The sequence below is a fragment of the Odocoileus virginianus genome, chromosome 14, assembly GCF_023699985.2.
Source record: "Odocoileus virginianus isolate 20LAN1187 ecotype Illinois chromosome 14, Ovbor_1.2, whole genome shotgun sequence".
Classification (NCBI taxonomy): Eukaryota; Metazoa; Chordata; class Mammalia; order Artiodactyla; family Cervidae; genus Odocoileus; species Odocoileus virginianus.
The window spans coordinates 9,579,975-9,607,294 of NC_069687.1; the positions used below are offsets into that span (position 1 = coordinate 9,579,975).

The 27,320-nt window shown below is 43.3% G+C and overlaps 1 protein-coding gene across 8 annotated transcripts in view; it reads right to left on the minus strand.

Moving 5' to 3' along the window:
* Positions 1-27,320, minus strand: part of CTNND2 (catenin delta 2) — a 1,048,486-nt gene that overhangs the window by 433,656 nt on the left and 587,510 nt on the right. For all 8 annotated transcript variants that reach the window (XM_070476489.1, XM_070476490.1, XM_070476493.1 and 5 more), the window contains 2 exons: positions 23,815-23,987; positions 7,503-8,073 (listed from right to left, as the gene is read on the minus strand). In XM_070476489.1, coding sequence (XP_070332590.1) covers positions 7,503-8,073; positions 23,815-23,987 — 744 coding nt within the window. The remainder of the gene's footprint in view (positions 1-7,502; positions 8,074-23,814; positions 23,988-27,320) is intronic.

Genomic DNA, 27,320 nt, shown 5'->3' on the forward strand with positions numbered 1-27,320 from the left:
TCAATTCTTTCTTAATAAATATAAGATCTTCTTAAATCCTTCTCAGCCCTAAACCTAAAGTTTTAGCTTGTCTCTTTTCATCCTGCGCTCCCTTTTCTATAAATCATCTCTGCTTCTTCCAAGAGACAGTTCACTTTCCTGGTTTTCTTTTTCATGCCACTAATTCACCCAAATTCCTTAGTAATCCTTGGTAATTCCTCATATTTGAGAAACAGAAACCCAGGGCCGGCTTCTTCTGCTACGGCATAAACAGAAATGCTTTCCACTGTGTGTCTTTCTATTAGAACTGAGGAGAAGAGTGGAGCCTATGGGCTGGCCGTCCTTCTGCAGAAAGAGACAGCGGCCAGCAGCTCCAAGCTGGTGGGTGTCAGCTCACCACCCCACAAGCCTGTATGAAGCGAACTTCCTCTGGGCCACCAACTGCCATAACTGAAGTCTAGCTTTCTCAGGCAGTTTGTTCAGCTTCTTCAAGAGCCCACGCCTAGTCTTCAGCCTGGAGTAAGCACTGGACACCAGGTCATAATCTTGGTAGGAAGGAGGGGATGAGATGGGAGAAGGGAGCCATGGTCTCAAGCGCTGACTCTAAATCCCTCCATCGCAAGCCTCACTTCTCTCCAGCACCCCAGCTCTTAAGGTCGACCTTGTCCAAGCACTCACACAAGACAGCTGGTCCACCTCCGAGACACAGCAGACTCCTGGGAGAAACTTCCACACTTTCATTGCTTATCACTCCTATGTAGTTTGCTTTCTAGAATGTTTTCAATGACTTGCTTGTTGGTGACAACCACCTTCCAGTCTCTGTCACTTCTGTGACTTCATTCCCCATTGTATTTAATTCTGTACTCTTTATTTCAGAGGGTCTGAGGCTCAGAGAAGCTGATGAGTGGAGAGAGTCATGTCACCTTAACTGTTGTCCAAGGTTCAGTGTCATTTTCAAAATGTACATGTTCCCAGTTAAATTACAGCATGATCAATATCGTGTAAGTATCAAACACTGAACAGGCCAGCCTATAAGGCTACATAAAGATGCTGCTCTCAAAAGAACAAAAAGATCTGTTCACCCTATTTTAACTAGCAAGGTCACCAGGCAGTAGAGAGAGAAGGGAAGATACTCAATTCCAGGAATCAACAAAAAGGAACCCATCTGGAAAGCCTCTGTGGCCCCTAGCATCCCAAACATTTACTTCCTGATCCAGCTACTCACTGTACAGAAAACAGGTGATAAAAGGATACACTCCCTGCTGCTTATCTGATCTGAATGGACATCAACTGGACAGAAATCAGACATTATGTTGCAATCAGATGCTGCACAGAGTGGTTTTCAAAGGAATGTCTTGGAGTCTGGGTCTCCAGGCAGAGGGAGGCAGTTAGGAAACAGTAAGTAGAGCGGAGGTTTGCTGAAGAGATTTTAGTACCCACCCTCCTCGGAGAGAGTGGACCTCGGAGAGAGGGATCCCAGAATTGTAGCGCGTAAATGGCTGGCTTTGTTGGTGGAAGCTGGAGACAGTCCATGAGTAGGAATCAGTCCATTCTCCCCCCAAGTGCTCTGAGGGGCAGGATGGCTGAGTGCACAGTGCGGGGAGACAGATCTATTTTACATTCTGAGCCAGGAAGAGATGCTTGGGTGGGGCCTGGGCTCTGAGAGCATGAGGTTCTGATGAAGGGCTGGGACTGAGGAGTGTGGCTAGCCAGGAAATCACTGGAGCTTCTGCAGTTGAGGAGAGGTCCCTACGAGGCTGAGTGCCAAAGAACCCCAGGAAGTTTCGGCTGACAGCCAGCCATAAACCACTTTAGAAAGAAGATTAAACTGTTGATTGATATCACAGGCCTATCACATTTTAACTAGTAAATCTAAACTAGGATTTTTTTTTTTTTTTAGCTTAAGGGGGAGTTGGAAGGTTCACAAGAATTGTTCAAGTATAGGAAACGCAATTTAAAAGGGCAGAAGCAGCCAGATATCACATTTCATTCTGACCATGTCCCAAGCACCATGTGATAAACAAACTTGCTTATTACCTGAGGAGACCTTGGGTTTCCTCTGAGAAAACTGACAGAGATTGCAAAGCTTTTAAATAGGATTAGGCTTTTTTTTTCTTTCTTGTAACAGGTGCACCTGAAAGTATTAACAAATCAGGGCATGAATTGGATCTCCAAGAATGTGGAATGTGAGGTTTATAGTGTGTGATCCCCTCTAAAGAGTGAGTTTGATGTCTCTTTGGCGGGCGTACAAGAGGCACAAGTCTGGACAAATTCCTCTCCCTATTAGGTCAGTTTTGATGACAATCATTGGCTAAGAATCTTCATTTAATCCATTTCATTTTTACCTAAAAATAAGCTTCTGATGTTTGACTTAACTTTAATATGTATTTACAACTCAGATTTCTATTTTTAACAGGATTAATTTTGCTCTAAACCAGAAAATGAAAGGATTATGTTATCTGCTGTACAGAGTTGAACAAAAATTGGTACTGTAGTCATAGTCAACAGGATGTTGACACATTTTTGAGACATTTCTGCTTCTTCAAAATCACTAGTCATTTAAATAAGTTGAAAACTTGTATGGTATTTCTATGTCCTTGGTGTCTTTCTTCAATAACATACAACACCTCTGACCTCCAATACTTGGGCCACCCTATGTGAAGAGCTAACTCATTGTAAAAGACCCTGATGCTGGGAAAGATAGAGGGTGGGAGGAGAAGGGAGGCAGGATAAAGGATGAGTTGGTTGGATGGCATCACCGACTCAATGGCCCTGAGTTTGTGCAAACTCTGGGAGACAGTGAAGGACAGGGAAGCCTGATGTGCTGCAGTCCACAGGGTTGCAAAGAGTCAGACAAGACTTAGCAAATGAACAACAACAACTATATATCATGTGTATTGAAGAGTATAGAGATGCTGGATTCAAAGTGATAGTGATGGAGCTTCAAACCGCATCCCTGTCACTTCCAGCCAAGGTGACTCTGGGTAAAGGATTTATCACTGATGATATGCGTCAGTTTTCAAACCTGTACAATGGAGGTAAAAATCACCCTGACCTCATAAAGTTGTGGGAAACAATAGACATGTTATTCTCCTGGCACCTAAGAAATGACACTGACCTACACTTCTGACTTATCTCTTTCTTTCGCTTGGGTTCCTGCCATTTGCAGGAAATGGCAACCCACTCCCGTGTTCCTGCCTGGAGAGTCCTGTGGATGGAGGAGCCTGCTGGGCTGCTGTCCATGGAGTTGCATAGAGTCAGACATGACTGAAGTGACTTAGCATGCATGCATGCATTGGAGAAGGAAATGGCAACCCACTCCAGTGTTCCTGCTTGGAGAACCCCAGGGATGGAGGAACCTGGTGGGCTGCCGGCTAGGGGGTCGCACAGAGTCGGACACGACTGAAGCGACTTAGCAGCAGCAGCTGTTCTACTCCTAGACCCCTGCACTTGTGGGAGGCATCTGGGCTCAGTCCATGGACCCCTTCTCTCTAAACTTACTTCCTATGTAGAAACGCCTTTAAGATTCTCAGTCTCAAATACCATCTACTTACTGATGACTCCCTGATTTTTTATCTCCAGCCTGGGCTTTCCCCTGAACTCCAACTTGTGTACCCACCTGTCTACTTCACACGTGCCTTCTGATAGACAGATGTCCCATCTCCAAACTGCCTCCAAACCCAACCAGATGCTTCTGTATCCTGCCCAATCGCAGCCAGTGGTTGATTCCATTCTTCTGGTTGTTGAGTCGGAGGTATCCTTAAGTCCTCTCTCTCTTACCATCATCACCTAGTCCATGAGACAATCTGGTCAGCTGGGCTCTATCTACAGACCCAGGACTACACGACTGCTCACAGCCTCCAATGCTTCCATGCTGGCCCCCGAGCCTTCATCATCTCTTGCTTACCTCACTGCAGGGACCTCCCAGCTTGTCCTCCTGGTTTTGCCCTTGGTCCTCTATAGCGTATTCTGTTATAGACTAAGTCACACTGTGTCACTCCACTGCTCAAACCCTCAACAGCTCCCGTGGATGGGGTATAGTCAGCATCCCAAAATCTTGAGGCCTCCCCTGATCTGAGCTTCCACCCCCACCTTGCTGGTCACTTCACTGGAGTCTGTGTCATTTCTTTGCCCTCTTTCTCTCTGACATACCCTCACTGGTGTCCCTGCCATTCTGCAAACATATCAGACACACGTCCATTTTCAGCTTTTGAACTCGCTGTTCCTTTTGCCCAGAATGCCCTTCTGCTGGGTATGACTATGGCCAGTATCCTCACTGCCTTCATAATTGACTCAAAAATCACCTTCTTTCCCTGGTCACTCTGCTAAAAATGCCTGTGATTTTCTATCTTCTCCAGCTGAAATGAGGCCAGGGATTTTGGTTCATATTGATCAATTCTGTTTCCCTAGGGTCCAAATCAGTGCCAGTACATAAGAGGTGCTTAACAAATAATTAAAGGGATTAATGTATTCAACAGTGAAAATCACTATCTATCCCAGTGTTCACACTTCCTAGTCATCAGTGACAAATCTCCAAAGTCACAACCCTGAAAATGCAAAAGCTCTTTTTCAAGCTTGACTTTTAATTGCACTTTCAATTAGCAAACCAGGTGGCTCCCAACTTTACGATACCTGGAACAGTATCAAGCACATGGATTCAGGTACAGAGTCCATAAACTCCAATGCTCCTGAGTTCTCACAGTTGTCAGAATCGGTCCCCACACCTCTTTCATGGGCCAGACTTTGCTAAATTCTAAATAAGGCCAATGATCTCATGCAACCCAAGTATTTATGCAGAGTTATAGAATAATTTGAAACTCAAAAACCACCAGCAGCAATTTGCTTGAAAAAAATCTTCAAATGAATATTTAAAAGTATGCATTTGAAACAAAGTAACTCAAATATTAAAAGTGCTTCTTGTAGCTCCAAAATCAAGAACCGTCAATGGCATGTTGATTCTTTTCCCACCAGGGAGCTAAAAATGGAATCTGGTCAGAGAAGCGAAGAAGGGATGGAGATGAAGAGGTAAGTGAAAGCACATGGGCTTGTGATGAGCACCTGAAGGTCCCTTATTTCTGGACAAAGACTCCTTACTTTCTCTCCCTCTCTCTCTCTCTCTAACTCACTCACTCACACACACACACACACACACATACACACACTCTCTCTCTCTCTCTCTCTCTCTCACTCTCACTCTCCCCCCCCCCCCGCCCACCACACACACATCATATCCTCAGACACATTCACTCCAGATTATCAGAGGATAAACGATCTCCTAAACAGATGCATGCGTGGGAAGTCACGACAGTCATGTCTGCCTCTTTGTGACCCTATGGACTGTGGCCCACCAGGCTCCTCTGTCCATGGGATTCTCCAGGCAAGAATATTGGAGTGGGTTACCATGCCCTGCTACAGGGGATCTTCCTGATCTGGGGACTGAACCCATATCTCTTGTGTCTCTTGCATTGGCAGGTGGGTTCTTTATCACTATCTCCACCTGGGAAGAAGCCCATACACTTTTAAAACCTCTCCATTGGTTTTCCTGGTGGCTCAGTTGGTCAAGAATCCACCTGCATTGCGGGAGACCTAGGTTGGATCCCTGGGTTGGGAAGATTCCCTGGAGGAGGGCATGCAACCCACTCCAGTACTCTTGCCTGGAGAATCCCCCTGGACAGAGGACCCTGGGGGGGGGGGGGCGTCTGTGGGGTTGCAAAGAGTCAGACACGACTGAGTGACTAAGCCCAGCCCAGCACTTCATTCAGTGACATTAGGAGCAGTCAGGCTCTCATCCTGCCCCGTCACACCCACCCCTCCAACTTCCATCTCCACCAGACACACACTCCCTATTTTTCGTAATGTGATTGAGTGGAACCCCCCCAAGTTTAGCACGTCTGATCACTGGGACAAAGAGACGGAAATTAAGGCTCCTGGTTTCTTTCCCCGGGTCTCTGCAGGGAACAGATGGGATTTTGGCAAGTCACTGGGACCCTCTAGGACTCTGCCTCTTCTCTCTGATGGCTGGGAAGAGGGTCCAAGGGCCTGAGTCTCCCACAAACTCCTCAGGTCCCCACTCCTTGCCATGATCCAGAAACTTATTTTGCAAACTTCTAAAACAAAGTTTCCAAACTTATCTAAACTATGTTTCCATACAGGTCTCTCCCAGGGCCCTCTTCTGACCAGACTGCCACTCTTGAGTCCCTATGTTACAGGCATTTGGACACTGGCACTAGGCCGACATCATGAGTGTTACTTCCAAAATTCTATTAAAGAGAGAGAAGGAGTTAGTGAGAGAAAAAGCATACCTAGCATAATTTGGGGGCAGCAGAATTCCTGTCTGTGTCCTGTTATGCCAGACCAGTCCACACTGGCGATTACTGTGTGAATTTAAAAAGCCCTTGGACACCTGCCTCCTGTATGCAACAAGTTCTTTTTCTTTATTCTATTTATCTTTATAGGCATCCATTTATGTCAAGAAGGGGAACATATGAGAGCAGCATCTGTTACTAGAGTGACACAGCTACCAAATACTTTCATAAGAGGGGGAAAAAAAATCAACAATAAATCTGGGGTTGTTGTCAGGTGTTTAAGGAGACAAAACATTAGTCTTTCGATCACAGTGTCTTGTTTAAGCTGAACATATGGTGTTAACCAGCAGTGAATCCCCAGCTCAGCCTGGTCTTCGATGGGCATAAGGACCACAGAAGTGTCACCTCCTCCAAACTGGCAAGGAAAAGCAGGTTTCATCCCCAAAACCCATTGAGCCCAATTTCCCCACCCCATCCCTCTTAACAAACAGGCAACACACTCAAGAGACTTCATCGTTGGTTACTTTCCCCCCCCATTGCTGGGATCTACACAATCTCAACAGCAGGTCTGGAAGCTCTTTTCATTTTCCCAGTAACCACACTTAGACAAAACATAATCATTTTAAGCCACCACAAAGTAGTAAAAATTCCAGGCAATTCATCACAGGTAACTTTTTCACGACTACTGAAATCTTTGGAAGTTGGATGTCTGCTCTATAGGTAAGAAAATCCCTTACTTTTTCTCTGCAACTTAATGCAGAGAACTACAGGTGATCCTAGAAACCCAGTCGTTTTTATTCTCTGTGCTCTTTTTTCTGGATACATTCAACAGGTCTTTGTGACTGCTTATTAAATTTGACTTAAAGGATGGACATCTGCCTATTGAGGGTGGGGTGACAGGGACAGAGAGAGCGAGAAGGGGAAGACAGAGAGAGAGAGACGTAGAGACAGAAAGAAAACACTCGAGTTTGCGAGAATGCACGACTTCCAAACAGAAGCAACCGGTAGATTTGAGTTCAGATGCTAGTTAACACAGCCTGTCTAGGGACGCCCTCCGCTTTCCTACCTTCAGAGGATGCTAAACACCTGCCCACCGACAAGACCAGCCCGAGTCTGCTCCAGTCCCCGCCGTCTGTCTGCCTGCCTCCCGCACGGTCCCCCAGCGCGCGCCCAGACGGCCCCCGGGGGGTGCGGGGTGCCGAGCGGCGAGCCCGTTACCTGCCAGGCTGCCCGGCCTCTGGAGGGTGGCCGTGGCATACAGCTCCTGCGAGTGCTTGCCGTACGGCTCGGACGCGTGGACCAGGCGCTTGGTGGGCGACAGGGTGGCGTACGTGCCGATGGTGGAGCTCAGCTGGTGGATGGGCGAGGAGGAGATGGCGGACTGCACGGTGGGGGGCGAGGTCACGCGGATCGGGGACAGGCCGGCCGAGGACACGACGATGTTGATGGGCGAGCTGGTGCTGTAGGACTTGGCCAGGCGGCTGGGCGACTGCTTGGGCGAGGAGCCGCGCGCCGGCGCGGCGTAGGCGGCGCCCTCGGGGGCCGAGCCTCCGCGCTGCAGCTTGGTGGGCGAGCCGCCCTGGGGCGCGGCCAGCGGGGAGCCCCCGCGCGGGGGCGCGGGCAGCGTGGAGCTCGAGTAGTAGAGCGCGGCGGCGGCGGCGGCGGCGGGCTGCGCGTCGGGCAGGTGGAAGGCGCTGCCCAGGCTGGGCGCGAACGGCTCCCGCGGCGGCGGCGGCGGCGGCGGCGCGGGCTCCGGCCCCGCCAGGTGCCCCGCGCGGCTCGTGGTGCCCTGTGCGCGGGAGAGCAGAGAACACGCGCTCTTAGCCAGCGGGAAGCGGAGGGAGCTTCCCCGCGCGCCCCGAGCCGCCCGGCCCCGGCGATCCCCGGGGCGCGCGGGACCCGGGAAGCCGAACCGCGCAGCGTGGGGGGTGCGGGAAGGCGGGGGGAGACGCGGGCGCCCCTCGAGCCGCTCGGGAGGGGGGCTTATCTCCCCCCCCCCAAAAAAAAAGAGGAAAAAGAAGAAAAAACCGGAAAGCAAAAGGCGGCTGACCAGGGGATGGGGGACCCCCTCCGACAAGTGGGACGCGGATGCTGCTTATACATCTCAGAGGTTTCTGGAAGGGCAGAGGCATAGCATTTTAGTCCCCGGAAGCTTTGAAAAGGTCACTCAGCAGGTTACCTGAAGGCAATCGGGGTCTGTTCCTTTGAGAAATTCGGGCGTTCAGCCTTCTCTCCAGCCCCACCCCCTCACCGCCCCCCGACCCGCAAGGGCATTTCACTGGATACAGTCTCTACTCTGGGATTGACCAAGTCGCATACTTATCTGGAGAACCATAAGAACTAAACATAACTTCGTGGAGTTTATTCTGTTGTCATTTTCCCGTTGACTCTTTTTTGTGGATAAGTTAAAAGGAGGGGGAGATAATGAAGTCGGAATAAATATGCTTGGGCTTTCAAGCTTTACAAAAAGCATGTCCAGAGGAAGCAGAGCGATTGTAAATGGCTAGACTTTAAAAAAAAAAAAAGCCTCCCTTTTCTAGATTTTAACGCCAGGCTCCAAATCTTTTAGCATCTCTCTCTCTCCAGCTCGCTTTTAAGAGCCCCCTGCAGCTGTGTCTTCACACTGAAAGCCAGTTGCCTCTCATTTATTTACAAGAACACAAAAGACAACAAGGGCCGGGGTGGAGCTGGAGAGACAGTTGGAGGGGAAAGCACTTTCCTTGAATCCGGTCCAGAGACAAATTTGCATTCGAATGAAAACACTACATTGTCAACCACTTCTGGGCCGGACCTCTGGGATCTTCCAGGCTTTCCCGGAGGAGCAGAAAAGTTTTTGAGAGCAGGCCTGTGTGAAAAGGAGGTAGGACTGTCCACAGAAAGAAAGTGAGGAAGGCAGTATTTGAAATTAGGGGTGGGAAACAGGTGGGGAGGAGGACCCGCGTGAGATGGAGGGAGGAGGGGGAGAGAGACTGGACAGATGTTTTCCCTTATTAAAAGTTTCAGTTTTGCCTCTCCACCCGCTTTGGAATGGCAACTGGCAAGTAACAGACCCGGCACTTCCATCCGCACACAATGCCAGGTTCCAAATTTTATCTAGAACGTCAGTTTCAAGTGAAGATCTTAACTGCAGCAACATCAAAATCCTCTTAAGAGTGTCCTAGAGTCTGTTAAAAAACAGTCAGTGTGGGGGCAGGGGGTGTGGGGGGGGCACATATTTATTTACACATGAATATATCACATATGTGGGTATATGTGTGTGCATTTATACATGATGTATATATTTTATATATTTGTGTGTATGTGTGTGTATCAATCCACTGACGAAGTTTTTCTTCTTGACCAAGCTGTCTGTGGTCAGGCACCTCTGAACTCTCTTCACATCGTGGCTCTGCACTGTCCAGTTCTAGCAAGAATCCTTCTAAGTCAGTTTAGCCAGAATACCCTTCCCCCTGACATTTCCTCCTAGTAATTACCCATCTGCTGACCATCAACCTGCTCCCTGGCTGTGTTGTTTAGTCACTGTGTTGTGTCTGACTCTTTGTGACCCCATGGACTGTAGTCCACCAGCTTCCTCTGTCCATGGGATTTCCCAGGCAAGGATCCTGGAGTGGGTTGCCATTCCCTCCTCCAGGGAATCTTCCCAACCCAGAGGTCAATATTCCTCCTTTTCCTTGTTTTCGACATTGAGCCCACTTCTATAATGAAGTCTCTTCCCCCTGTTGCAATACTTTACATATTTTTCCAAAGAGAAGGTATATTTATTGCTGTAACTACTTTCCAGTTCTGGTTTTTCTTCAGCATGACAATGTTGACTTTAACGGTAAGAATGAAAGTAAAATGTAAGCTCCATGATTTTGGTCAGTGATGAACAAAGAAGTAACTAGAACAAGAAGGATTCATAGCAGAGATACCATAAATGTTTATGGGGTGAATGAAGGAATGGATAACAAAGCTGGTCCCGAGGCTTTGACCAGAGGGATTCCATGGTGGAGAAGCTCTGTACGGCTGTTGTGCTCACCTGGACCCCAGAGAAACAGTCTAGAATCATCCAGAGTCATTGGTGGGGGTGGTGGATGCTCACATCCAGCTGTGCTTCCCTCTCAGGAGAAGTTCTGAGCATGAATTACATAGCTTGTGTTTCTCAGACCTAGCTGCATATTTTAATTGTTGGGAAAGTTTTTGAAGACAAAAAGGAAAACAACTCAGTACTCAGGCTGTATCCACTAGCCATTTAATCCAGAGACTCTGGAGGTAGGACTCAACCATCAGGCTTTGGGGAAGCTCACCAGGTGATTCCAGTGTAGAATCGAATATGAGAATGAGCCAGCCCCAGAGCAGTGGTTTTCCAAGTGTGGTCCCCAATCCATCAGCCGGCATCAGAAGCAGCACCTGCATCACCCCATCTTTTGGAGTGGGAAACTCTGGGGGAGGGGCCCCGGGATCTGCCTTTTCAAGGTGATCACGATGCTTATTTAAAGTGTGAAAGCCTCTAATCTAGAAGAGATTCTGATCGAGGGCTCTGAAGTGGGCCTCAGAGTCTGCATTTCTAACAATCTCCTGGAAGATGCTGTCGGGCTGAGAATTACTGCTAAGCTACAGAGAGTGACCATCTTTCTTTACTTTTCTTTGGAAGCTCTCCTGGGGCCCAAGCAACATTCCGCTATGCAGAACCCAGCTGGTGACAGAAAGAAAAGCCTCTGAGAGGAATTTCTGGGAACCTTTCTCACAGGGGCATGAGGAGGAGAAAGAACCCCGAGGGTCCCTGCTCACAAGAAAGAGCCCCTAGGGTCCCTGAGAGTCTCCTGCTTACAAGAGAACAAATACTTTTTGTTATGTCTTGGATTTGGATTTATAACATTAATAACCCTATGTGACAAAAATACCCACTTCCTCAGCAGCATCATTGTGGTTTAGCCGCTAAGTCGAGTCCGACTTGTTGTGACCCCATGGATTGTAGCCTGCCAGCATCCTCTGTCCATGGCATTCCCAGGCAAGAAAGCTTTAGTGGGTTGCCATTTCCTTCTCCAGGGAATCTTCCTGACCAAGGGATTGAACCTGCATCTCCTGCATCGAGAGGAGGATTCTTTATTGTCTGAGCTACCAGGGAAGCCTTCCTCAGTAAGCATAGCTTTCAATAAAATAAATACTAAAGTATACTAATATAAATTGAAACAACATCACGTAGCATTTTAGTATTTAAGTATTAGAATAACATGGATCCTAGGGAAACCTTGAATAAATTGTTAAAATACTTTATTTCTGCTTTTACTATGTTGAAACTTCCAGGTGGGAAAGTGCTAACTCTGCTGAATCTTATTCATAAGGTTTCTTAAATGGCTCTCAAATCTGTATAAGTTTTAAGAACAGCCACACTAGTTCCAGGTATGTTGACAGGCTACAGCAGCAATTCAAAAACCTTTTAAAATTTTGTAGGATCTCTCAGTGAAATTTTGCCAGTAGCTTTTTAATAAGCAAAATATCATAAACAATAAAATTGCATGTGCATTTTAAGTTGGTTATTGTCTATGCTGGAAATTTTCTATAGCTATACTGTCCAATATGGTAGCCAATATACGCATGGGCCCTAGATTCATGTGCTGGATTTTAACATACATTTAATTTGAATTAACTTAAATTTGGGGCTTCCCTCATGTTTCAGATGGTAAAGAATCTCCTGTAATGTAGGAAATCTGGATTCGATCCCTGGGTTGGGAAGATCTCCTGGAGGAGGGCATGGCAACCCACTCCAATATTCCTGCCTGGAGAATCCCCATGGACAGAGGAGCCTGGCAGGCTACAGTCCATGGGGTCACAAAGAGTTAGACAGGACTGAGCAACTAAGCACAATGAAACAATAAAATTGCATATACATTTTAAGATAGTTATTGTCTATGTTGGAAATGTTCTATATCTGTACTGTCCAATATGGTAGCCAATAGATGCATGGGCCCTAGACACATGCACTGGATTTTAACATACATTTACTTTGAATTAACTTAAATTTAAATAGTCAGATGTGTCTAGTGGCTACTTTTCTGGATTGCACAGTTATACAAGGCCCTCTGCAGTTTTTAATAAATAATCTGGAGGTATTGTACTCTGTTATATCAGCCTACACAAGAATAAGTGCCTAAGAATCGTTCTTAGAGAAACAGAGAAAAATCTGTTTTTTAGCATAGGTTGGACAGAACAGTAATCTTTTAGGAGTTTGTCTCCACTCTTGTGTTTATATTTTATTCCATTATGTAATTTCTTTTTAGCAACTCTTAGGGATACATTTTAAGACAGCTATACAATTCATAGGATGGTTTATTACGGCCTAGGTCACTGGATTAAAAATAACATAAGCACATTTCAACACACAGAGAATTTCATCTACTTTGCTGTCATGGAAGCTCAATTCCCCATTAAACATGTGTTAGCACTACAAATAATACTGTAAATCCAAAAAAAAAATTTAATGATCACTACATCCTACTATAATATTTAGAAATGTGTGTGTACAAGTGCTGAGCACTGAAAGATTTTATGTTGATGATGAGATCCTTAATAAATGGTGACATAAGAATTTTTGGAAATATTTTAAGATGGAGCCCAAATATTGTCCTGGATCACACAATATCACACAGTAATACACTGACCAGGGCAGTTCCTATTGGGATTGTCACTCCCATCAGTCTGAATCAGTCTCAAACCAAAGGACTATTTTAATTGCCTTTTCCATCCCTCCAAAGTGGGGAACCCATCTATGTGAAATTGACAAGGAAGCGGAACATTTTTAAGCAGATGCTCTGATGAAATAATTCCCATAGGCAGAGTCCTGTGCACATTAAATTGCTTGTTGCTCCTTTCTTGCTTCCCATTATGGGAAAATGATCAAGAGAAAAATAAGACGTTACTTCTAATTTCTATGGACATTTTATGTATATTATACTGCAAGGGGGAAAAAAAAGATTGTGGGTTTTGTTTTTTTTCAGTGAGACATGAATGATACTAACTTATCAAAACTCTTTTATAAGATGAAGTATTTCATCTACATTACAGCTTACATATGAGTGTCAGGGGGTCAGAGTTAGGATATACTCCAGTTGTTATTTTTACATCATGTGTTTGTATGTCTACATTTGGTATGCTGAATCCTACTGTGTAATTATGCAGTGGATTTATGCCTATTTTACAAAAGTGTTTAAGGGGAGGATGTATATTCAAAGTGTAGTAGGAAGAATATTGAAATAGGAATTTAGGCAATATATGTATTATTCCCATTAACTAGAAGTATTCAAGTTCCATGCAGCAATTCACTCATTAACTCAATAATCCATTAACAAAAGCCTATTATATTCCATGTAAAAATATGAAATTTTCTCTTGAAATTCTCTCTGCAATCCTCCTACATGGAATATTTTCTCTTGACGTTCTTTTGGAGATTAAAAAAAACTAAAATTTTTGTTTCAGAATACTATCTGGCTCACAATTATACTGTTTTTTATTGGGAAGTTCCAATCCCCAAAACATGGTGCTCTTGGGCCAGAACATGGCATAGACCTTAATACCCACATTGTTGTTTATTGACCTTTTTAGGTTGTATTTTCTGTAAAAGAAGCAGAGATGGCATAAGAGCAATGAGGGGGGAAAAATTCTCCAAACTTGGAAACTTATTTAAGCCTCATTCTCTGGGGATTTGGCCATGTGTAAAAAACCAAAACAAAGACCCAACACTTAACAGCCAGTTAACTAGGGACTTGACAGCCTGAACTCTCCAAGGAATCTTGACTTCAGATCATGAGTAAGCAGTATCACCGAGCAAAATCGCATTTTATAAAGCAGACCCATGATTTACAAGCAGTTCTTGTGAAGATGCATTTAGACCTGCCAAGTTTCCTGGAATTGTCAGTAAGGCCCCTAACTCTGGGTCAAGGGGAATGTCTGCCCAGAATGCTAGGCAGCTGGGTCAGAGATGTCAGCAATGGGAAGCTGGAACCTGTGTTCTGTGGCTTCACAGATGGGAGCCTAATGACTAGAGATCAGCAGTCTGTATTCATCACTGTTCATCTTCCTGGCATCACCATCACACTCGTGAACCTAATAAGTCATCTCAGGGTTTCTCTCCTCTGGAGGTGACCCTGGTCGTGGGATGGAGGTCACCGCCCGGAGTGGTGCTCCAGGACAAAAACAGTGTCACAAGAGGCAGAGAGGGAGAGAAAAATAAGGACGAGGCATCAGGCCAGGGTCACAGAAGAGCCCAAACGTGGGAATGTAGCAGTGGGTCTGGTGGAAGAGGTCTGGCTGGTGTTTGAAGGAATGCAAATGGAGAGAGGAAAAAACAGTGAGAAAATAACAGCAATGACAGGGGAACATTCTTTCGATGAACAAAGAAGCCTGAATAACTTTTGAAACCAAAAAACAGCATCCATGGCTTTATGATGTACATCTTTATGTACATCTTTGAAGACATTCATTGCCGAAGCAGAAGGATCTGGTAACGTGATTTTGCAATATCAGCTACGTGCTCCTGATTAACATGTCCGAGAATGTGTTGAACTCACTAGGGTAAGGTGGTGCAGACGTCCAGGCTTGTACAAGACTATGGACAAAGCCATTTACTCTCTCAACTTGAAAACAAGAAGAAAGCACCAACTCCAAAATGCCAAAGTCTTAGATGAGATGTGCCTGTAATATGCCACTAAAACGAATCTACACCCACAAAGTAAGTTTTGTGCCTTTGAGTCTCTGGGAGAAAAATCAATTTGCTTGAACACTATCATCACAGCTCCCAAAATCTCAATAACTTCTCTTTTGAAACTGTCTTCAGAAGAAAGGCCTCTCTTTAAATAATTCCCGAGATAGAAAATCCTGGTTCTGTGAAAAAGATCTGATTTCAGAAATGGCCAAATAAAATCATCAAGTGCCTTGTCTAGCAATTCCTTTGAGGAGCACTGCTTTAGGTGAAAACTCATATGAAACATAAAATGAAGAGACAGCTTCTGTGGGGAGCCCACACGCCATCCCTGAAGTCATTACCACTCGGATGAAGTGAGGAAAATCTGGCTTAAAACTCAACATTCAAAAACCAAAGATCATGGCATCCAGTCCCATCGCTTCCTGGCAAACAGAATTGGGGAAAAAGTGGAAACAGTGACAGATTTTACTTTCTTGGGCTCCAAAATCACTGTTGACAGTAATTGCAGCCATGAAATTAAGACACTTGCTCCTTGGAAGGAAAGTTAGGACAGACCTATACAGCATATTAAAAAGCAGAGACATTACTTTGCCAACGAAGATCCATCTACTCAAATCTATGGTTTTTTCCAGTGGTCATGTACAGATGTGAGAGTTGGACCATAAAAAAAGGCTGAGCGCCAAACAATTGATGCTTTTGAACTGTGGTGTTGGAGAAGACTCTTGAGAATCCCTTGGACTGCAAGGAGATCAAACCAGTCAATGGTAAAGGAAATCAACTCTGAATATTCATTGGAAGGACTGATGCTGAAGCTAAAATGCCACTACTTTGGCCACTTGATGCAAAGAGCTGACTCACTGGAAAAGACATGATGCTGGCAAAGATTGAAGGCAAAAGAAGGGAGCAGCAGAGGATGAGGTGGTTAGACAACATCACCAACTCAATAGACATAGTTTAAACAAACTCCAGGAAATAGTGAAGGACAGGGAAGCCTGGCTTGTTGCAATCCCTGGGGTCACAAAGAGCTGGACACGATTTAGTGACTGAACAACAACGTAAGCAAAGTGGATCCAGTGCTCCAGGGCCCCTAAGCCACTCATATAAAAAGGGAAGTACAGACTTTTGTACCTTAGGTACTGGTTTTTCCTTCTCTCCAACCTCACTTTAATGAAAGTATGATTAGGGACACTGTCAGTGAATATTCTTCAAAAGTATTTCATGTGGCCAACACTATGGTCTACTAAGTAGAATGGGGTGACAGAGGATGAGATGCTTTGATGGCATCACTGCCTCAAAGGACATGAGTTTGAGCAAACTCCGGGAGATAGTGAAGGACAGGGAAGCCTGGGGTGCTGCAGTTCATGGGGCCGCAAAGAATCAGACACAATTTAGCTAATCAACAATAACAGCCAAGTAGAAAGAAAATAGAGAAGAAAAAATGAAAGCAATGATATGAGTCTCTTATGCAAATTTATCTTTAAGAGGGACTTTTTGATGTCAACTCTTTCTAAGAAACATGAGCCTTGGCAAAAATACACTATGTAAAACTTTTATTTCAGCAAGAGGCTCATTTGGTATAACTTTAATAACACAAACATTTGCACGGAAGAAGAAATGTTAGAGTAACACACACACGCACACTGCCCACAATGAGGAATGCCTCAGCTATTGAAACCAGATTAAATATACTTCTACCAGAAAAAGAAAATGGGTAAAAATTTAAAGCAGAGCACTGAGAAAGGATTTCCAACACGTAATTATCTGAAAACGCTTTTAAAAACAAAGTACGAGTTTCCTGCAGATATGCCAGACGAAGCGTACAAAATGACATGATTTCTCCTGCAAATGCAGTATAAATATATACATTCTACGCTAAAGACATCTCAGCAATTTTGTGTTTTCCAAGTTTTTTAGTGACTTTTCTCTTTACAGGTGCCACCCAGCAACAAGTTCTTTCCTAATTCAGCAAACTGGAATGATGTCAAACTAGGCACCTGTGCAACTTTTTGCATTCAGCAATCAAGATGCAAGTGTTCATTGGACGGTTGGGTCCTCCTTGGAACCAGGTGTGTCCCTGTGTCCATCCCACTGCCATCCAGAGTTCTCCATCCCCTTGGTCTTCAATCCACCTAGCATGAAGGTGCACCAATAAGCAATGGTCAAACTCATCAGTTTTTGGCAGATGTGAGCAGATGGTGTATTTATTACTATGATACAGTGCAAATGAGAACTTTTAAGACTTAAAAGTCAGCGCCACATTAAGTAGACAGGCCAGATCAAAAGCTTTTTGCTTTTTGCTTCTCAAAAAGCTTACTTCTTTTTCTAGTGTATCTACCATTGTTCGAGTATTATTTTTATAGGACAATCATGCAATTCTTAATCTCCTGCAGGAAGCAGGAATTTCCTATGATTATAAGGTAGACAGGCTCACTTTAGTTCTGCTGGACAGTGTGAATGTGGTTTTAAAATCTTCAGGTTCCCGTACTTCTTTACCAGTGTTCTGTGTACAGGTGCATACTCTCTATTTCTTGCTTCTTTTCTCACTCTGAGGCATGAAGTACTTGATGAGACTACTGTAAGAAATAGAAACTTGAAGTGGTCCATTTTCGAGACACAGTAGCTAAGGCTGAGTGGAAGAGTACTAACAGCTAAACTTACGGACATGATAAAGTTGAGGCCTGGACTCTAGATGAAGAAAGGTAGGATTGGGGGAGGGAGATCAGACTGCATCCTAAATAGATAGGACTCCACCCACTGCCTGTGCCCTGGTTCTAAACTTGCCTAATGACTTGCAGGAGAGACACAGTTCATGTACCTGGAGATTCCCTAGGCAAACAGGATGCTGGGGGAAGTGATACACCAGCAAGAAAGCCTTTGTTGAAAAATGGGGATGTAAGTTGGGAAGGGAGAAATAATGAAACTTAGGTGACCTTGGGGAAGATTGTACATCCCATAGTACTCAGCCAGTGAGGAACCAGGGGGAGGGACCTGCGTGTTAGGGAATAAATTGCTTACTGTAACAGCCCTGGTGTGCCTGCCCACCAGACACCCGATCTTGCAAATCATTAAAAGTCTTGCTTTTGCCGTGCTTCATGTCTCCGGGTCCATCCCTTGGTTTTGGGCTGGTGAATGTGTTTCTCACAACTACCTTGTGTTTGGACATGGGGGAAACCAACATTTTTAGAGAGACTCTGCTGTGCTGGAAGATTTACATTTGACATTTCATATAACCCATAGGAAATTGGATGTGAGTGGAAGCAAGTGAAGGCTGGAAAAGACCTAACTTCTTAATCCTCTCACCACCCACAAGCCTTTGTAGTATGAGTATAAAGAAGAAGGCTGGGGTTTGAGGAATGTGATAAATATTTGGTGAACCCTGGGCCAGTCACTCAAGATGTGGAGATTAATATTTTGTATGATTTCCACTTTTGTGACAAGGCAATTTGATAGGAGGAAACAGACTTACATGCACTGTACTATGGGATATTATATGTGAAATGACCGAACGAGGCTTTCAACTCATAAGTCAGGCATGTTGTACCTCTGCTCAGAATTCTCTACCAGCTCCTCATTTTACTCGAGTGAAAGACAAGATGATGATCAAGTCAGTTTTCCATCTACTTTCCCACTCTGGCCACCTGGCCCTCACTGCTGGCCCAGTCAACATGCCAGGTTGACATCCAACAGCCACGGCCTTTGCTGTCCCCCAGACAGAGGCACAGCTCCTGACTCTTCTCCTCTATTGTCTTTGCCCCAGAGTCATGTCATCTGCTCCACGAGGCCCCATGTACCACACCCATCCCGAACAGCAGAACCTGCTTATCCTCGTCCGTATCCATTCCCTCCTCTCTGAATTCATCATCTGCTAACAAACTATGTGATTCACTTATTCACTTTATTGATTTTCTGCGCTCCCGTCGCTGCTGCTAGAATAGACAGGCCTTGAGGACAGGGACCATGTCTGTTCTCTTCTCCATGGTAAGCAAATATACAGCTCAGCACACAGTAAACACACATAACATCTCGAAGGCATCAAAGAATAGCCTATATATATATATATATATAAATGTAATGGAAAAAACAGCTCTATTTTGATTGGGGGTACCTACCAGGAGCTACATGAAGGCTAAGGTTGACTTGGAGGAAGAAGGGAGGGATGGAGGGATAGTCTACACACCTGGATGAGAAGGGGAGCTGGCAGGATAGCTAAGTGGAACACGGTGGTGGGGCAAAGGATAACTGAATCAGCTCAAGTGACTTTCCAGAAAGGCACTGGGATCTGATGGGAAGGGTCTTATACTCTCTCCTCCAGCTGAGTCCCATGAATTCATCTTAGAGTCTGAGGAGAATGACTTCAAAGACTTCAGTTAGGGTCACGCCAGAGAACTAGAATTCTCTGGTAATTTTGTGACTCAGCTTGACCCAGTATGGTAATGCAGACCATGCACCAGGGCCTGATATGAAGCCTGGTGATGATAACCCCACAAACATTTATCATGCTGAATAAACTAGTATTGGTTAAAAGCTGACACCCAAATCTTTGAATATTTGTGATACTCCTTTGAAATTATACTCTGACATGATTTATGAGCCAGATAGAAAACCATTTGCTTTACTTTAGAATTACATATTTTTTTTAGGTTCCCTAAAGTGAACTGTTTTTGTGTTACTTGGTTACTGACCTTATTAACCTTGTCTGGCATCTGTGAGCCATTATTTGAACTTTCATAGCCCTTTTGGCACTTGATGATGACAGGATATTCTAAAATTTAATATAGCTTGGCAGAAGTGAGCTTGAACACTATTTAGAATATTGAAAAGAATGTGTCACAGGGCTCTGGGAAACGACTGGAAGACGGGGATTCTCGGGACAAGTTGAGCAAAGGAGATGTTATGGGGATGACATGTGACCTCCTTATTTCAAGGGTAGCACACTAAAGGCTGAGTAAAAGTACTGGTGTACTTGTTCAGCATTTCTCTGACATGATTGTGAAATCACGCTAAAACATGCCTTTCATATTGCAGCATGCTGAAGCTGAGAGTGAATCATGGTACCCAGATGTGATGCTCTGCTTAAATAAATAGGATTCAGCAATCCATCAGTAGCCTCCATCCTGTTAACCAAGTGGATTAGAACAACCCCCTTGTTTGAATATTCAGACTGCAACCACCCACTGGTCAGATAAATGAGTGCAGACCAGTAACCTATGACTCTAACTGAAGTGATCACCTTGAATATGCACATTGATAGATGCCTTCAAATGCACAGCTTTGATATCTTCACAACCTAGTTACAGTTTCTGATTAAACTTTAAAGCAGACTTTTAATGTGAGGCCCAATCTGTCCTTTGAGCTACTGTTTTACTCCCATGGCAACTGGTAGATGATAGAATTAACTCCAACAAGTGGAACTCCAACGTGGAAGATAAATCAGCATATTGCTGCTCTACACGTATAGAGTTCTTACTAGGATCAAGCTGTAGATACATTTAATTGAAACAGTCAATATATAAAAGGAAACCTATGAAACACTCCCTCAAAATGATTAGGCTTCAATTCAGTCAAGATTCTGTTCCCATTCTTACTGCTGCTACCTTAAAATGGTGCCTGGCAACTCTTCTAAATGCACGGAGTTTGAGTTTCTGCATATTTAAGATGTAAATGATAATTTAAATTTAAAATGTAAATGTGGCGGGGATTAAATAAGAGGATGTATGTAAAACAGATTACTTCCGGGTCTCAGTAAATGGTAACTATTGATTTTATAAATAAGAAAGCTTTGGTTTAATAGTCCTCACAGAGCTATGTATGAACTGAGTGCATAAGATACTCACACGTTAACCTGATAATGAACTGATTTTTCTCTTGATACTGATTTTTCCATTGATACTGATTTTTCCATTTTCCATGATGCTCAGCTATGGGAAATGTGATTTTTTTTCATTTGACTTAATGTTTTAACTCAAATTACAGGGTCTTAAATATTTATGAGAGGACGCCAAGCATGAGTGTGAAAAGAGTTTAAGATAAAATAAAGGAGAGGGAGAGCTGTACTGCTTCACTAGCTCCAGGTCTCATAAGTTCTAGGGAACTGGCCAAGGCTGAATTCAGAGCTTTCATAAGTTAATCTGAATGTAAATTATCCCTTATTTATGACTATTTCTGCCTCGCTAGACCTAGAAGTGTGGATAGACAGAAGGGTTAAAAAAGGTCTGTAATCGAGGAAACCAGATCTGAAAGAGACACGTGCACCCCAATGTTCATCGTAGCACTGTTTATAATAGCCAGGACATGGAAGCAACCTAGATGCCCATCAGCAGACAAATGGATAAGGAACCTGTGGTACATATACACCATGGAATATTACTCAGCCATTAAAAAGAATTCATTTGAATCAGTTCTAATGAGATGGATGAAACTGGAGCCCATTATACAGAGCGAAGTAAGCCAGAAGGATAAAGACCATTACAGTATACTAACACATATATATGGAATTTAGAAAGATGGTAATGATAACCCTATATGCAAAACAGAAAAAGAGACACAGATGTATAGAACAGACTTTTGGACTCTGTGGGAAAAGGCGAGGGTGGGATGTTTCAAGAGAACAGCATCGAAACATGTATATTATCTAGGGTGAAACAGATCACCAGCCCAGGTTGGATGCATGAGACAAGTGCTCGGACCTGGTGCACTGGGAAGACCCAGAGGGATCGGGTGGAGAGGGAGGTGGGAGGGGGAATCGGGATGGGGAATACATGTAAATCCATGGCTGATTCATGTCAATGTATGACAAAAACCACTACAATATTGTAAAGTAACTAGCCTCCAACTAATAAAAAATAAAAAATAAGATCACCAACAAGGAAAAAAGGAACAAAAAAAAGGTCTGTAATCATTTATTTACTCCCAAAGAATTCAAAATTATATATATCCCACCACGATCAGTATATCATGGTCAGAGAGAGGTCAGTATAGATGGGAAGATTAAAAGAGGGTTCAAGAATGGGATGCTATTTAGAGGAAAAAAAATCTGTACCTAGAGAAAAAAATCCTATAGCTTCATATTTTAATAAAAAAAAATGAGACTAAAAAAGATCTAATAACATTTTCTATGCTAATAACATCACTCAATACTTCAAACATTATATAATGTTTTTACATAAGCAAATAAGAACTATTTTGCATATATGATAAATGAAAGTATATAAAATAATTTTTTCTAATTAATTAAAAAACTGTTTTTTAGACATTCCCTCTTGTGTCTTATCAGATTTCTGTAAGGGAGATAGAACAGACCAGTGTTTTCAAGAGCAGTGATCCAGGAGCTGGGAACTAGCACAGTTCCAGGGTTAGTCTGTGTGTGTGGAACTGGATGCAATGAATTCAAGGTCTTTTCCTTCTTGAGCATCACACACCACCAGATCTTTGAACTAGAGTCACACCCTGGACCCCCATGGGGCAACGGGCCCCTCACAGTGGAATGATTTATTTACCATTCCACTTTATCCACATCACCTTGACATCACAAGAAGGTAAAAGTTACACTGCCACTGATGGGCAAAGGTTTGGCCTGAAAAAGACAATCATAGATAATGGATAGCTGGGACAATCATTTAACTTTAAAATAATTTAAACGCATTGGGACTTTTCAGCTTATGCTTCATTTATGTACTATCACCTCAAAAAGGCATCTCAGGATGACTGCATGATGCCATTCTAACTTGCCTTGCCTCCTCTCTGCCAGCAGACATGTCTTGGTGGTCATATGGATGGTGATAAAAAATGAAAATAGCCCTGCCCTCGAGTGGTTTTCAGTTTTGTTGGGAAGATACATGGATGCCTAATAGCAATGAATTGGTGATAGAGATGGGTTTGGTTGATGCAGGAGCTTGGAGTAGGTAGTGTGCCTGGGCAAGGATTTCTGGCAGAGGAACTGCCCAATAAATGCAGAAAGGATGAAATTAAACTTGTCAGTTTAAGGGGTGCTTTTGGGGTTGTAGTTCTTCATTCCAGGAATGATGCACAGAGATTAAGAGGGTCTCATGTCCCTTTATACGAAAAAATAAGTATAAAGTAGCTTAAAACAAGATAGCCCTTCAGTATATTAATTCTGGTGGGTTGATCAAATATAGCCTGCACCCCAAAATGATCAAAACTAAAGTATTAGGTAGTACACACACACACATAAATACACACACATGTATATATCACAACATTTACAATAATTTTTTTCTTAATTGGGGTTGGTAGCCACTTCTTTTTACCAAGAGTTGATTTTTAACTGCAGCTAATAAATGTGTACATTAAAACCACAAGAGCAAGTACACATCTTAAGGAAACGACTGAGGGCCCATTTCAAAATCAAACTTGACAAAGTGTAAATATTCCAACCCAACCACAATTATTTTCAGGACAGTTCTGTATATATATATGTGATGATGCATTTATACTATGTTCCTTTATATGATTAACCCCAAAGAATAATTTCACACTTTTTTTTTTAAGGAGAGAGAATGTGTTTCAGGTACCCTCACAAACTCATCATGCACGTCATATTTATAATCAACACAGAAATAGGAACTAGACACACATTTGCATATTCACCTAGGTAAGTGTATTTAAAGCAGAAAGAGCATGAGCAATTGACAGATATATCCCACAAAAAAGATGCTTGTAATTCGAGTTATTCTATAATCGTATCGGCACCGAGAGCATCTCTCCAAAGTTGCAGGGCCCTCGTAAAAAAGGCAGGCGGGGACACCATAGCCATCTGACAGCCCTGCTTCCCGCTTGGCCCCTTGGAGCCCAAGGATCAACACCGCAGAGCATCCCATCCCCAGCACGTACCTGGCTGAAACTCTGGCCCGCACCTCGGGCTTGTGTGCTGCGGGCGGGGAGCTGCGACGGGGCTGTCTCACCCAGAGCCAGGGTCTGGTTGCTATGGTAGCTGGCTGGATACTGGAAGGACCCTTCAGGTTTGGAATTGAGCTGAAGTGCACTCTGGGACAGCAGGCTGGGCCCTGCATTGAAAGTCATTTAGAGCAGTAAGTGACAGCCTCAGTGAAGCAGAAATGACATGTATTATTTATTGAGAGTAGCCTAGAATTATCACACGCGCATGATTCCAGCCATCTATGCTTTGAATTCTGAGAACTAAAATGACCATATAATTCGACTCCAGCTCTTAAATGAGATTTTTTCTTTTTTTTTTTTGTGGTGTAAAAGTTCTCCAAAGAGTAGATTTTTCTTTTCCCAAATGATCTCATCCTGACCTACATAGAGACATTTCTTACAAGACAAATTAGTTAATCAAGTACTTATTTTTGGATCAGACAATGTTGGAAACATTTGAAATAATTTAGAAGTCTTCCTTTTGGTACATGTTAATTGCATTAATATATCTCCTCCTATATTAATAGGATGCTCGAACACTCAAAACCTTCCAATCAGTAACAAGTTCTGTTGTATAAATAGTGATGTAATACTCAAAGCTTGAAGGGTAGGCAGTGTGTAAAATATTAATAACTCTCATACAATGTAGAATTTAACCTGATCTCACATGATCTCTGAGGGCTAGTTATCTTTGCCATCACAGCAATGCACAGCAGAAGAACAAAGAGAAGATACAGTGTTCAAACTGGTGCTGCTAAGCTGGCTGACACTGCAAGAGATGGAGAAAGGAATTCTTGGCCTCATTATTTAGTTATACTTTGTACGAGAAAATGTCGTTTTTATTTTCTTTCTTTTTAGATGGGATCTTTGCAACAGTTTGCCCATTTCCTTTGTAAGCAAATTTTCTTTAATCAAATTTCATATTCACTTTGGGGATGAAAAGAAGTACAGAAGCGTTTAAGAGGATTACTGTTTTCTAGTATGTGTGTTTGAGAGGGGACTGGGGGAAGTAGAGGGAGTTGGGTGAGGGAGAGGGACTTGGTAACTCAAGTTCCCTCTTGTTACCTCAACCATAGTACAAAGTTACTCCTTTTTTGAAGGAGGATAATTATATACACGGGTTTCCCTGGTGGCTCAGATGGTAAAGAATCTGCTTGCAATGCTGGAGACCCAGGTCCGATCCATAATCCCATCCTTAATCTTCCTCTTCGGCTGTTTTAGACTATAGTATCATTTCTAAGGAGTGTAAGCAAATTTCAAGTTCCTTCTTTCTTTTAAAAATAGAACATGGCTTTTTATTTCAAATAAGACCGCAGACTTGACATGATATAGGCCATTTTTTCTTTTTTTCCGGGAAAACAATTTCTTCACTTAATAAGGATCAGTTCATATAACCTCTGCATTTAAGACCTCCCCCTTCCCTCTAATTCGCTGATGGAACTTCTAAACAATGCAAAATGCTTTTCCATCATTGGAAATTGAATACAAAGATGATTAGTTAGTACAGGTAAGACTTGGTATTTTGGAATCTATACAGTTTCTGGAAAAAAAAGTCAAGCAAGGAAAAAAACCATTTTCATCCAGTCCCAATTTCATCATGAAGGGTATAGCAAAAGTACAAATGCAATCCCTTTCCTTGTAATTTCAAAAATAGAGTCCCAAGAAATTTGTCTATACCAGATGGCGAAGTTTGCAATAGCTTGCAAAAAGTCGTTTAGTCCATACTGATGGTATTATAGGCTAATCACCAGGACTACAGTGCACCTATGGGGAATGAATTCAGAGTTTCATTCTGGTTGCCAAGAACATATTTTCCCCACTGCTGCTGTGGAAACTGTCAGGCATGAAGACAGAGTCAAGGGCTGGTCTCTGATGCCAGGTAATGGGTAGGCTGAGACATGGCAGAGCCTCTGGAAGGGAAGAGGGATCAGTGATGGGGCAGAGGTGGGAACTGACTGCAAAATTAGAAGGATGGGGTGGATGCTAGGAAGACAGCAATGAATTGTAGCCAAGGGCTTTCCCCTTGGTCCCTAGCCTTCTGAAGGTCACTGCTCAATGGAGGGGAGTGAGCTATGGCAGAAAAGCAGAGGCCCTTTATGGTGAGTGGTCAGCATTGTACCTAACAACGGGCAGCTTCCCACTGTGATTTCTTTGGCTATTTCTTTCAGGACAGTCCACCCTGACACAATGCCTTGAACTGGCCATGCACCACGCCCACCCCCACCCCCACCCCCCACCACGACAATGCATCTCCACAGCAATGAAAGTCAAAACAGATATACAAGAGTGCACAAACTTTTGGAAATGTCAATATAATTGTTAAAATTCTTTAATTTCATATAACTAATTTAACAGTCTATAAAGCCAAAACACTGTTACGTCCTGGTTATTTGCCTTTTAAAGAGATGGCATGACTTTGCTTTGCTCTGATGAACTTACTTGCATATGTAATTAGCAAGTCAAACAAACTTGTCAGTTCTGAGTAGATTCATAAGATTATCTCTGGAAACCTACAAATGTTCTCCAGGCAGAATAGAAAGGTGGCAATTGAAAGCCCCCTTTTGAAGCAATTTCAATTAAAAATATGATTTATGTGCTGCTGAAATACACATCATGAAATAATCAAATCTGCTCTTTTATAGAATCAGTGGTGCATCTGATCAATACTCCATGAAAACAAACAAAGATTCTCTGTCTCATTACTTTGTTCACACATCTCAAGCATGGAGCCTAGATGTAGTCTGACAAACGCAATTGCGACAATGAGCAATATATCATAATATTACAACCCTGACATAGCACCTGGCAAGGACAAAACAGGACAATAGCCAAAACATCGCATGCATTTTAGAATCATTTTTCCTGTTGATTACTAGGTTTCAAGTGAATGGCGTTTATTCACTCCAATTTTAGAGAGCACAGATATACAAGAATATGAAAAAGGTGAAAATTAGAAGACAATTCTTAATTTCTTTATAATAAAAGTAAAATTTACGTATAACTAACTCAATTAACTTTATTAACATTACTGTGCACTGGGGTAGAAAATACAAATTTTTCAGAGATTTCAGAAGCATTTATAGTTTGGGGCTTTAAATGAAGATTTTTTTTTTCCTCACGACCTTACAACTTTCCATGAAGCCTTGCTTGGGTTAGAGGCAAAACGAGGCTGCATCCTTGAGGATATGATGTGAATCCATGGGGGAATGCGGACAACGTAAGAGGACTTCTTGGGATGTTCAGGGGGAGAGAAAGAGACTGGGTCTTAAAATTCCACCCAGGGAAATGGAATGTTGCTTTTAGTGCCATTAATTGCTCCAGAAGAATCTTGAACTACGAGCAACAGTTAGTCACCACGTCCTGTTAGAGCATCAAAAGCAGACGCCACCTTCCAGCAGGTGCACCTTAGGACACGGACCTAAGGGGACCCGGTGAGTTCTTTGTCGCCTGTCGTGGGACAG